Genomic DNA, 12798 nt, shown 5'->3' with positions numbered 1-12798 from the left:
AAGCTATATATGGTCAATGGTACTTAAAAATTCAAAGACATCAAGGTCAGTCTTATTACTCATTCAAATTCAAAGTCGTGAACAATACTTGTTTTACAAGCCATATTATATATAATTATATATGTCTACTTGTGTCATTTTCGATGATGAAATTTTCAAGACCCAATATGTACCTGCCTCTTACTAAATCAAATATCTTCGTAACCATAGTTAATTATGTAGACATGTTTAACTATTTGGTGCACTTAATGGGTCAGATTGGTGATTAATGGTGATTCTAGATTAAATATGCGTACGACCAGTTATACGACTACAAAAGATACGCAACAAGAAATTATTTCACAAGCAATGAAACTAAGGGTAAGCTGATTTACAAATTACAATTAATTAAAACATCTTTGTACATAACATGATTTACAAGAAAAAGAAACTGCGCTGCTGTTGTACCTATACCATTAACTTATGAACGTTTATCTATGGGAGTTTTAATTACTTGTAATGACACGAATCGTCTTCTCTGTTATCTAACTGATGAATGTTTTGAGTGTGCCTAGCATTTTCTACACTGGCAAAACTATGCTAGATGATCGGCGAATGAGACGTCGCCAATCTTTAATAAATGTTGATATTAAGTTTGTATCTTCTAGTTTTGACTTTTTAAATTCATTGATGCTTATGATGATGTAGATGACAAGAGCAATCGTTGATATCCCTCCGGTTAACACAAACAGTACCCAAAAGCTTTGGAGGTTAAGCTTCCCGGCTTCATCAGGTGAAGATTCTTCATCCACACACTCCTCAGAAATTAGATGTTTAACCTCGAGTGCTTTGAGTTTCCCGCTTTCCGATACATCCATTAGTGCCTTGTTGGCTTGTGAAAGTTGCGGAAACCCCTTATGAAATGCCTGCATAAGTTATACAACACCGTGTTAGAATATCTATATACTATAGACCCTATATATGAAACTAACTCTTAATTTTAAACGAAAATCTATCATATTTCTTCGCCTAAACAACACCTCATAGATATCTACGTTTACACCGAGCCATTGCTTATTATAGCTAGGTATAATTGTCTTCTGTCTTATAACTGATTTTAAATTCATTACTATCATTCTGAACATGTAAAGGGAAAGAAACTATAACACTAGAGATGCATATCTTCGGTCTGGGGAACGCTCAGGGGAAAGAAACCAGAAATCTTATGGATCCAAGATGCGACACAACTAAACACTAACAATGACTAGTTATAATTATAATTTACAGTTAAATATTCCAATTTATACCAGTTATGTAGATGTGTCAGTAAAACCGTTTACTCATAACTGAAAACGATTCAGGTTATGTATATTTTCTTTTCTCAAATTAATGGCTCAAAGGTCATCAAAATTAATGGATGCAAATTCATATAACATTTATTCAAAATTTTGGATAATTTTATATGAATTATGAGAAAATAAAAACAAGAGGACTTACAAATCCGAAGCCTCCAACTTTGAATGTCTCGCCGGTTCTGATAAAACTCTTGCAGTACTGAGCTAGAAAGACTTTAGCTGCAGGAACTTCAAGAAAGATGGCCTTGATTTCACCACTATTAAGGGCTTCGGCGTATCCATGGGTCGAGTTATAGCTTTTGATACTATAATTATCAAACGTTAGAACTTCGTTCAAATATCTATTTATAAACGATCCGTTGCAGTAGCCCACCGTTGCATTCATGTTTCTAAGCATCTCAACGCTCGTTATCGTGGGCTCAAGCCGTTGAGCCGTGAGCATACTCGCCAAGCTAGCCGTGTAACTTTGTGTGATAATTAGTGCCACAAATAACCACATCACCACCACCATTCTTGACAAATTACTATGCATCTTATCACCTGTCAAAGAAAAAAGATCATAAATAAAAGGGCAAGCTAGCAAAGATAGCACTAAAGAATTGGCACTATGGATGGGTTTTGTGGTGTAAGCGAACTAAGTTGCTCGTGAGCTACTAAGATAGGCTTGCTAAAAGCTTGAAACAAGGCGAGTCAATGAAGTAAGTTATTAGCGCCCTATGAGTTTTGGGGCGCCTTTAAAGTTTAAACCCTTAAGGGTCACCTGCCAGCACAAAATGTGTTTTATACTGCTTCATTGGTTAGTAAGGTATTAGAGTCCTATGAGTTTACAAGTAACGGGTTCTCGCTTTTGAAAATATATCAAGATCTTAGAGCATCTCCAATTCTTGGTGATGGTTTGAAATTCAAACATTTTAATTAACCACTCAAATTCTATCTCATTTCATTCTCACTCCTTCATCCTCTCACACACACCTTACAAACCATATTGAAATTCCAAACCCTTTTCACTCTCTCTCCTCCTCTCTCTCTTCCACCTAGGAGCCACCTAGGATTCAAACCTCCTAACAACACACCATTGGAGATGCCCTTAGACATCACAATACTGCGAGTTAGTATAAATTACCACGCAAAGTGAAGAGTGTGGAGAATGCAAGCCAAAGGATGATTCCGATTTGGGTTATGATGGAGCCTTGAAGATCTTTATTGTGGTTTCTCTCAATTAACCAAATAATAAACCCATTGTAAATAGTAATTGCTGCAGTTATCAACCACATCTTTGCAGTGAAAGGCTTCAAGAACAACCATGGCTGGTTTGATATTCTGGATCTAACTGGTACAATCATCTCCAAACCCGACTCGGTGTACGGCTGCGTGAAATCCGCAAATTCATGTCTTTCCGATAGGATCGTTACATCACCCGCTACAGCATCAAACCTCTGCGACAAAATAAAAATAAAATAAACATGTGTATATCAAATTAAAGATTTTTTATTTTTATTTTATGAGTGTTAAATTGTGAAAATATCTGACCTTTAAATGTATTTCTTTGATCAAGTCATTATATGAACCATAAAATGGAATTCGTTCATATGATAGATTCATGTTTCTCATCATTTCATCGAAGACATCAACTACGAACCCACTGACATCACCGGTAACACGATCCACCTGCACGAATTGCCGGAACAAAGATTGACCAGGTACACCGACCTTTAACTTTTTCCCTGAACTTTCAACCAGATACCGGCTACTTCTAGTAGCATACCATGGTTGGGCTGGCCACAGAAGCTGTCCTATATTATCAATCGAATGGGTGTAACTAGTTTCTCCGTTGATATCATTTTCAACCGTCACCAAAAACCCGAATCCTTCGGTCCAGTACACACTATGATATCCCTTCCCATTCACATTAACAATCTCTACCGTATTCGCTAGAATTGGTTTCGGTTCATGGAAGTTTTCTACCACCGTTTTCAAGGCGTTATATCCTTGCATGGCGAAGATTCCAGGCTCCTCTTCCTCTTCTTCCGGGTAATCGGAATGAAACATTCGTCGAAATCTTTTTCTGAAATGTGAAAACTCCCAAGTGTTTTCTGGGAAGTAACTTTTGACTCCCACCATACCTTTCAGAGAAGAAATGACGGTGGAATTAACGGAATGGAAGTAATCCGTTATTCCATTACTTGCAATCCATAGATACCCATCTCCGATCATGTCCATCTTCTTGGCTGTTTGAAACAACTTAACCCCGAGCTCGAAAGACGTATGAACTACAAACACTTTACGTTGTTGTCTTTTCACAACCTCAAGCTCTTCATATAAGGAACATGAAGTACATGTGAGGGGTAAGATATTGGTTAGCTCGGAACCTTTTTGACGAAGTGCCTGAGTGAGATGAGAAATGATTGATGCTGATGATGAGGTTTCATATATGAGAGTGACTTGGTGTATGTCCATTGAGTGTAAAATGGCAGCCACTGCATTCATCTGTGTGGATTGTGTGGGAACTGCTTGAATGAAAAATGGCCATTGATCGGTTGCTTTTGGTGGAATCGCTTCAGTTAGGGATAGAAAGACGGGTATGTCATGATCAGGTTTAGTGTCACTGATAACCTCGGCTATGGTTGATGCTTCTTCCCATGTATGGCCTCCCAAAATGGCTTTCACTTTGTGTTCATCAATAAGTTCTTTGGCTGCATGTAAAGATAGCGGAGAAGAGGATGTTAAGTGGATGTGTGGGCATGGTTAGACATGATAATGATCGAGATTATTAAGAAAAAGTTAAGAGTGGTTAATATATCTGATAAGATAAAGGGAGAGAGATTCACATGATTTGAGTAGTGAAAAGGACTCAGACGACAACGCTAGTTAAAGTTATATCACTGGTTATAAAAAGCGCGTTTAAGACGCGAGACATCCTTGGCACAATGGTCGTCGCTTTTACTTACCTAAGGCGCATGTTGTATAAAAGGCACTCATTTTTACAGGCCCAAAATTAATTGTGATGAGTGGAATTATCAAATTTTGTTAGAGTTACCTCTTTATTGAGGACATGGTTCAGGATAGGGAGTCGTGGACATGTAAAATTAAGGTTAATTAAGAACTTTTAGGATAGATTACAAATATGTGTTAGTTTTATTTTAGAGGTTTAGATTTTCTTATACTTCAGGTGGACTTTGCATTCGATTGTCTTTTATGTATCTATGTGTATGTGTGGTTTTTATGATGGTATATGTACATATGTCTATAAGAACTATGTTACTTTTCCACCACTTCTCTTATTATTTGGTTATGATTGCTCTCTCTTTGTTTCTCTACATTTAGTTATTATTGCTTGTCTCTATCATTTGTTATTGGTATAGGGTGTCTTTTTGAAAGCAATATGTCTATCCTTAGGATTAGAGAAAAGGTTTTTCTACGACTCATCGTTCCTAGATCCTACCAATAGCTATGTTATTTATGGAATTTCCTAGATATAATTGTTTTTTTTTGTTGTTGTAGTATATATCTAATGTAATCATGAGCGACCCTTAAGAAAATTTTAAACTAACTCAATGAAAAATTTAAATCAACCCAATAAAATTTTGACACCGACCATCAAGAAATAACTATTTAAGATTTTAAAATTTTACAAATAATTATATAAACCTATTATAAATTAGTTTAACAAATGTATATCAATTAAGCTCATATTATGCAATTAAACAAGTAAGCTCTTTTCAAAATTCAAACTAAATCTATTAATCATTAAACCCCTATATTCAATAACCATTCTAAACAATTAAGCACAAATACCATTTAGCCTTTACATTTTAATAGTTAAAAAAGTTAAAAACTATCCGAACAAAATAAATGAGAGCCATATTTCCTATTAACCGCCCCGGTATCATGGTAGCACCAGAAGAGAATTGTTTACCTGCAACAGCCGCATGAACAGGCTTGTTTGGAGAGTTTTTAAGATATAAAACCAACCGTTGATCGGTTTTGACGTTGAGATCATGAATTGCTAACTCGAACGCCACTTTAGCCTCTTTGCCAGGCCTAGATGTTAGGTCAAGAATGGCACCAATTCCGGTTTCATTTCGGGCTGTTGGCGTGGTAGTCAAACTATCGGTTGCTAGCGTTGCTTGAAGAAGAAGAAAACATGGTAATGAGAAAGCAGCCAAAGAAAGAATCAGGTAATTAGTAGTACAAACATTATGCATCTTTTCTTTTCGTGGATAAATATATATGTATCTCAAAAGGTGATGTATATATTAAATTCTATATGTTGATCATATATGTCTTATTAATTTATAATGATACTTCCGTAGCTAAAAGTCTTTATGTCCGTATCATATCACACGTTTGTTTGGTAGAAAAGTATTGCCCAAGAATTCCCTGTAGCTGTTATTGTGGACCTGTTAAATGGAGACGCTTTGGGTCACTGGTCACATAATATATTCTCTTAATTAAGCATGATGTCACCGTTTTTTGTCTTTTAAATAATGGTTTTCAAATGTCAACTCTAACCGTCCAAATCATCATGTCAACTAGCACCAGGATTTGACTAATCCAAAGAGAATGTAGCATGTAAGCATGACAAGTATATTGTCAGAAAGATCGATTTATTGAATTGAAACATTACAATACTTAGAAAATAACAATCCGAACTTGGTCTGAGAAAAGCCTAATCATCGGGTGAAACTGATTGAAATACAGAAACATAATACGAGACTACATTGTTAGAGCCTTATTTTTTTAGAACAAGGAGCATACGAGCAATCTACAAGACCTTCCAAAGTACGATTAGAGACGTTGGAGTGCCGGTTGGGACTTGGGAGGGACGCTCCTTTCCTAAGATATGAAGATGCCAACGGATAAGAAGGTTGAATGTATGACCACAAAACTCCAACCCAAAAGCAAGTGATCGGGAAAAAACCATGAAACATTAATAAAACAAATCCAAGAATAATTGTAATAGAAACAATTACAAATTGGAAATAATCTTGTATTTTAACATATTTAACTGTGTGTCAAAAACATCAACTCTAACATGGACATGTTTATATTTGTGTGACCTGAACATGATACTAGTAATTCATTTATCTAAATGGGTCAAATGAGTTGATATGTGTCAACTAGGCGGCAGATATAAAAATAAGTTCTAGACAAGTTAAACATGTCATAAATGAGTTGGGGTTGTAAAGAGGTTGTAATAAACGTGTTAGATGGAGACGCAAATGGGCCGGTTAGCGGGTAATCAATATAAAATATATTCTCTGTTTTGATTTTTAAACGGGTTGACGGGTCGGGTTAAACATCTTTACTTAAGCACGCCCGTTTTAGTTAACAAGTTTAGTAGGTCAACCCTAACACAACATAAACAAATCAAATATGAACCTAAAACCTTATTATTTCAGCATTTCGAGGGGTGTCAATAACTCCAACCCCTAAGTTATAAAATCGATAAAGCTTAATTGGCAGTTTTACAACCAAATCAGTTAGATTTTGGTTTACTCTATGCCGAACTGATAAAAAACAGTTTAGCACGTTTAACCTTTTAGACTAGAGATAGCATTCAATGAGACAGTTGTTGATAATCTCAGTCTCATTATAAAATTAGTGTTCTCATACATGTAGGGTACCCAGATAGTAATTGCTCATCATGCATCGAGTATTGATCTTACTTAGCTAAACGCTACACGTTGGGGTTCCCAATTACATTTTCACCATTCTAATTTTTATATAGCGTAAATTCATGCTTAAGGAAATTTGAATTATAAAACTAAAAAGACACTAGATTCGTAGATTACCTAATTACCTTAAGCTAAAACAAAATAAAATACAAAAGAAATATTATAAAACACTTACGAGCATTATTCGGGTAAACGAATATGTATGTTTCATGTAATTGGTTCAGTGTAACCTAATACCATAATTGTCTCCTTGCATCAAATTTTTTAAAACTAATCTATATTCACATGTTTCGGATATTTCAAGTTATCTTGTATCATCCACAAAGTTGGTTAATATAATATAAGCCAAACTGGTATAGAAAGGATGTTGGCATTTTGCCAAAGAAGTTAATTGGTGTGGGGTTATCAGCCAAGTTGTAGCTCTAGTCTTCTAGATTAGATGTTTTGACATTTTGTTGTGTATGTCGGCATTGTCGAGAATCTATTTGGGAAGATTACATGTAATTTCAAAAGAATACTTGGACATCTTGACCAAAACGAATATACACTTGGTCATCAAAGATTCAAAGTCCACAATAGGTTGTTAGCAAATTTACTTGGTCTTAACATTTTCATTAATTTGTTCAAATGATAGGCCCAATCCAAAGGGTCCAGAATAAAGCCCAATACTTAATAGCTAAGAGCATTCCCAATGGGTTCTCTATCTCTAACTTTAAAATTTAACTAAAAAACATAATTTCTTTAATTTATACATCATTTTCTAATAACCTCCCCCAACCCATTCTCCATTACCATCTCTATATTCATTTGTCTTATTATTATTTTCAATATAAAATGATTTCTAATATAAATTTATAGAAGAGTAGATGCAAATGGAGTATTGTAAAACACTCTAAATTTGAAGGCTTCTTATATTATTTCACTAAAATTTAGAGATAGAGTTTGGAGATAGATAATGGGTTAGAGTGATTATTTAGATATTTTTTTAAAATTTTAGAAATGAAGATGGATATTGAAAATTCATTGGGATTTGGGAATGCTGTAAAGTCTGGGCTTGAGGGGGTGTTGGACTGTTGGGAAACCATAAGTCTATTATCTATAACCTCTAGTTTCTAAATTAAAAATTGTTAAATTTTAAAATATTATAAATGTTCTTTTTTTACTAATTATGATTAAGGAATAATTACTAAAATAAGGGAATTACCATCTTTGGCATCATGTTGCTTCCGGAGGCAAAAGAATATTCCAGATTCTTGGTCCCGGGATCTTCGGTGCTAGTGCTTTCCAAGTCCTTGGTTTCCTTCCTGAATCATTGATTCTTCTTGGTATGTCCATAAATATCTCGGATTCTTCTGCGGGACCCACGTACTATAAAGGCTAAATGTGTTTTTATCTTTTTGTTGTCTGTTGTTTATAGTATCTGGACTTTCAAACACTAAAGATGTAGCTCAAGAGAATGTTCTAACTGGAGTTGGATTACTAGCCGGGTCCGCTATACTTATTCTAACCGTAATATGGGGAACGTGTGTTATCGTTGGAGGTCGAAAGTTTGCATCAGAATCTGGTTCAGCCCCTTCAACAATTCCTGCACAAAACCAATACCAAAAGCTGTTATCGATTTTCACGGGTTAGCCCCTCAATCCATTTAGTTTTATTCCCAGTCGTAAACAGGTTGACTCAAACACGGCCCGTTTAGTTAAACTGGTTAGCTGTTCAACCCAAACACGACCTGCTTATTAAACGAGTCAGACAATATCATAACAACCCAAAACCTGACCATGGTTATTACTATGTATAGTGATTTGTGTTTTATTATTTGCAGGTTCTGGTGTAACTACAAATGAAGAGACAAGTCATGCAGCCAAAATTATGGTTATGTCGATTATACCATTCGCATTCCTCTTGATTCCAGAAATATTTTTTGGTGTGTCTCAGGGTTTCATCTTCATGACCCCTCTGTTCATTTCATTTACGTTCTTGATCACATACTTTATATACCAGGTATTTACTTTATTAACAGAATTAAGACAGAATTAGCATTATTAACTTGTATAGCATACATTTACTTATTTACGTATTGCTTCTATATCTTTCCGTGAAGATGTGTGAGCCTACGATTCAAAAAAGAAGATTAGCATACGTGAAACACGAGCATTTAGTTGTGGACATACTAAAACATCTGCAAGAACACGCTGCAGGACAAGTACTTGCTGAAGACGGTTCACTAAACCTACCTGCTATACAACGGTTAGAATACTTTGTTCTTTTTCATATTTACGCTCCTTTGTTTTTTACATATTGTTTGATATTGCAGGATATTTGCAAATATTGATCAAGATGGCGATAGCTACATAACTTTTCCTGAACTCAGAAAACTTCTTCAAGATATCAAGTTCACACAGTTAACTTGGAACAAGGAGAAAACAATGGAAGAAATAATGAAAGAGTTTGATAAAGATGGTGATAGTAAAGTAACCATGGAAGAATTTGTAGAAAGATTCGAAAAATGGCTCGAGGAGACCAAAAATGCAGTGGATAAACGACCTTATCGATCAGTTAGATCGTGGAGGGACTTATATCAGGTACTTAAACTAGAAATTTTGCATCAACAAATAATGTTTTGGTAAACTCTGAAATTTAATATATTTTATTTTATTCAGATTGTCCAGCCATGGATTATGAACAAAAAGAAAGAAGAAGAGATGATGAAGATCCTGATATCTGAAATTATACGACACGTCCAAAGCTTCCCATTAGATAACTTTTACAATGAAGATGGAACAACGAATATATCTGCAATTAAAGGGTTGTTTGAAAGAATTGATCTTGATAAAGATAACTTTGTATCACAATCAGAAATGAAGAAATTGATAATGGATATAAACTCTCAGAGAAAACCAGAGGATGTAGACAAAATAACAGCTAACATAATGCAAAATCTTGACACAAGTGGGGACCAGCGAATTGACGAACAAGAGTTTATAGAAGGATTTAAAGAATGGCTAAACAGATCTACCAATGACCTCCTCTCCAAGTCACCTGGGCCTAAAACCGATGCATCCCTAGTAAGTAAAGTCGCATGTCTTTTAAAAGATTTTAGATATAAGTTTGTGAAGTTATAGAGTTGACTGAGAAAGTCAAATGTATGCAGAAACCATGGGAAAGATGGATAGATGAAGATGGGGTAGATAGATCTATCTGGGCCTGGACAAAGGCTTTAATGTTGCTGGTTCTTGGGATAACCATGTTGGCACTTTTGGCTGAACCGCTGATACACAGTGTTCAGAATGTGTCTAGTGCTGCAAATATACTGTCTTTTTTCATATCTTTTATATTAGTCCCGTTGGCCACCAACGCTAGAGCAACAATTTCAGCCATTAAAACTGCAAGAAAAGGAAATGAAAAAACTACTTCTTTGACATTCTCTGAGGTTTGTTCTATTATGCCTTTTCACCCCCTCTTTTTGATAATAATGATGATATTTATTGGCTTGTTTGTTGATGATATGCAGTTATATGATGGAGTTTTTATGAACAATGTTCTTGGATTTTCTGTTCTTTTGGCGGTTATATATTTTCGAGGCTTAGCGTGGGATTTCTCTGCAGAAGTTTTGTTGGTGATGATAGTTACTATCATTATGGGAACCGCAGCCAGCTTTAGATCAAAGTTCCCTATTTGGACATCATTCATTGCATACTTGCTCTACCCGTTATCTTTGATCTTCGTTTATCTTTTTAATAGATTCTAAATCAAAAAGAAATGTTTACTTGTACAGGATTATTGCATTTGTACATAATATCCATTGAGAAATTCATGTAATTGTAATTGATGTTTTTCAAATATAAAGAAATGATTTATTGCACCTGTGTTTTGTGGTCAAGGATGTGTTTCTATGACACTAACACCAGGGACCTTAGCAACCCTTTTCGACTTCATATTATGCCTCACGCAATCGACACTCTCCCACTTATTGAAATCAGCATAAATGTTAGACAACTCGACATAAGCATCATCCTTCTTACCCTCTAGTTCGACCATCTTTCTAGAAGCAAGCTCAGCTAACTCAACGTTGTTATAAAGCTTGCAAGCTTTAAGCAGAGCACCCCAAGCACCCGCATGTGGTTGAATCGGCATGCTATAGATGAAGTTCAAGGCCTCATCTAACCGTCCAGATAAGCCATATAAATCAACCATACACCCATAGTGCTCGAGTTGCGGCTCCATCCCGTACACTTTCATCTTAGATTCAAATAACTTACAACCTTCTTCAACTAAGCCTGCTACTCTACAACCTTTTAAGACCGACGTAAATGTAACCTCGTTCGGCATCACACCCTCGTGCAGCATACGTTTATACAACTCAACACACTTCTCACCGTAACCATTAACCGCCAATCCTCCAATCGCACCGCTCCATGTATTCACATTCTTTTCTTTCATCCCCCGAAACACTTCCATCGCCATATCAACGTCCCCACATTTCGCATACATATCCACAAGCGCACTACCTAACGTCACGTCAATATTCAGTCTCTTACGCTCTATATACGTATGCACCCATCTACCCGTATCCAAAGCACCTAACCGAGTACACGCAGACAAAACCGAAACCATCGACCCCTCGTTAACCTTCAAACCATTTCTTTCCATCATAAAAAACAACTCCAATCCCTTCGAAGCCTCCCCACACTGAACATACCCGGTTATCATCGCGTTCCAAGCAACGACATCCCGCTCAGTCATTTTATCAAACAGTTGGCGTGCGAAACCAATATCACCCAATCTCGCACACGCAACCACCATCGTCATTCGCGTCACCAAATCGGGGTCACGAATATCCAAAAACAAATCTTTTACAGCTCCTAGAAACCCCATTTCCGCGTACATATTAATTAACCCGCTTTGAACATGCGGGTCATGATCCAACCCGTATTTCAACACAGTGGCATGTACAGCCAAACCCAGTTCCTTAACCACTGTAACATTCGCACAAGACTTGATCAAGAACGTAAACGTGTAGTTATCTGGTTTTTGATTTGATTCTAATATCGATTTATAAAACCGAAAGCTTTTTTCAGGCGTTGAGCTTTTGGAGTAAACTCGGATTAAAGAGTTTAAAGCAAAGACTGTTGGATTATGACACGGGTCCAGAAGCTGAACGGAGTATTCGATATTGGTTGGGTGTTTAAGAGCAATTGATGCACAAATTTGGATACAAGATCTGGGTTATCGAGGAAACAATTAACCAGTAACTGAGAGTGAATTTGTTTGATTTCTTTAAGGGTTTTGCATGAATCTGCAATGGAAACTGTTGGGTGTCTCAAAAAGGTTTTCAAAGCTTGCATTGGACAGGCGGCGATTGTGGTTTGCTGCACCAAGTTCTTCAAATCAAGATTCAAATAATTTGCATAAATGGTTCTCTAAGTTTGATTATTAATGGGGTTAACTATCGGTTATTATGGGATTGTTGGAGGAAAGTAAGTTTGAAGTTAAGATTGTTTACAAACATTATTCGAACAGAATTTTAAAAGTTAAGTTCTAATTTGGTCCATGTGAATTACCATAACTTTAATCCAAAAGGTTTGTATTTTCACATAAGACACATATATGGTTTGTAGTTTTTGTCACAATTAACTCCGTCAAATAATCTGTTAACAGAGATACATATATTAGGCTCACTATCGTGGGCTTCAAAAGGGGGCTTTAAAACAACGTGGAGGGATTTACCGCACCGATGCTTCATGGGAAAGGCGGTAACAAAGTGGGCTTCAAGTTTATACTAGGGC

At 36.1% G+C, this 12798-nt stretch overlaps 2 protein-coding genes and 1 pseudogene across 2 annotated transcripts; 1 reads left to right on the top strand and 2 right to left on the bottom strand.

Annotated features, from left to right (window-relative positions):
- Positions 1-560: 560 nt before the first annotated feature.
- On the bottom strand, positions 561-5986 carry LOC143563431 (glutamate receptor 2.2-like). Its single transcript, XM_077050970.1, has 5 exons — positions 5251-5986; positions 2865-4027; positions 2458-2770; positions 1477-1874; positions 561-905 (listed from the first exon to the last, which is right to left on the bottom strand). The coding sequence occupies exons 1-5, from the start codon at positions 5537-5539 to the stop codon at positions 561-563; spliced, it is 2508 nt and encodes an 835-aa protein (XP_076907085.1). The 5' UTR covers positions 5540-5986.
- Positions 5987-8011: 2025 nt separating this feature from the next.
- On the top strand, positions 8012-10848 carry LOC143563448 (sodium/calcium exchanger NCL2-like). Its single transcript, XM_077050984.1, has 9 exons — positions 8012-8099; positions 8209-8337; positions 8430-8639; positions 8835-9013; positions 9114-9259; positions 9327-9594; positions 9673-10077; positions 10164-10442; positions 10524-10848. Exons 1-9 carry the CDS (start codon positions 8012-8014, stop codon positions 10758-10760), a joined length of 1941 nt encoding a protein of 646 aa, XP_076907099.1. The 3' UTR covers positions 10761-10848.
- Positions 10849-10888: 40 nt separating this feature from the next.
- LOC143563446 (putative pentatricopeptide repeat-containing protein At5g40405 pseudogene) lies at positions 10889-12440 on the bottom strand (annotated as a pseudogene).
- Positions 12441-12798: the final 358 nt, after the last annotated feature.

The sequence above is a fragment of the Bidens hawaiensis genome, unplaced genomic scaffold (genome assembly GCF_021521415.1).
Source record: "Bidens hawaiensis isolate Kalapana, Puna unplaced genomic scaffold, B.hawaiensis_p1.1 tig00021383_1, whole genome shotgun sequence".
Lineage (NCBI taxonomy): Eukaryota > Viridiplantae > Streptophyta > Magnoliopsida > Asterales > Asteraceae > Bidens > Bidens hawaiensis.
Note: the sequence above shows the minus strand (reverse complement) of the source record. Positions and strands in the feature narration are given on the sequence as shown.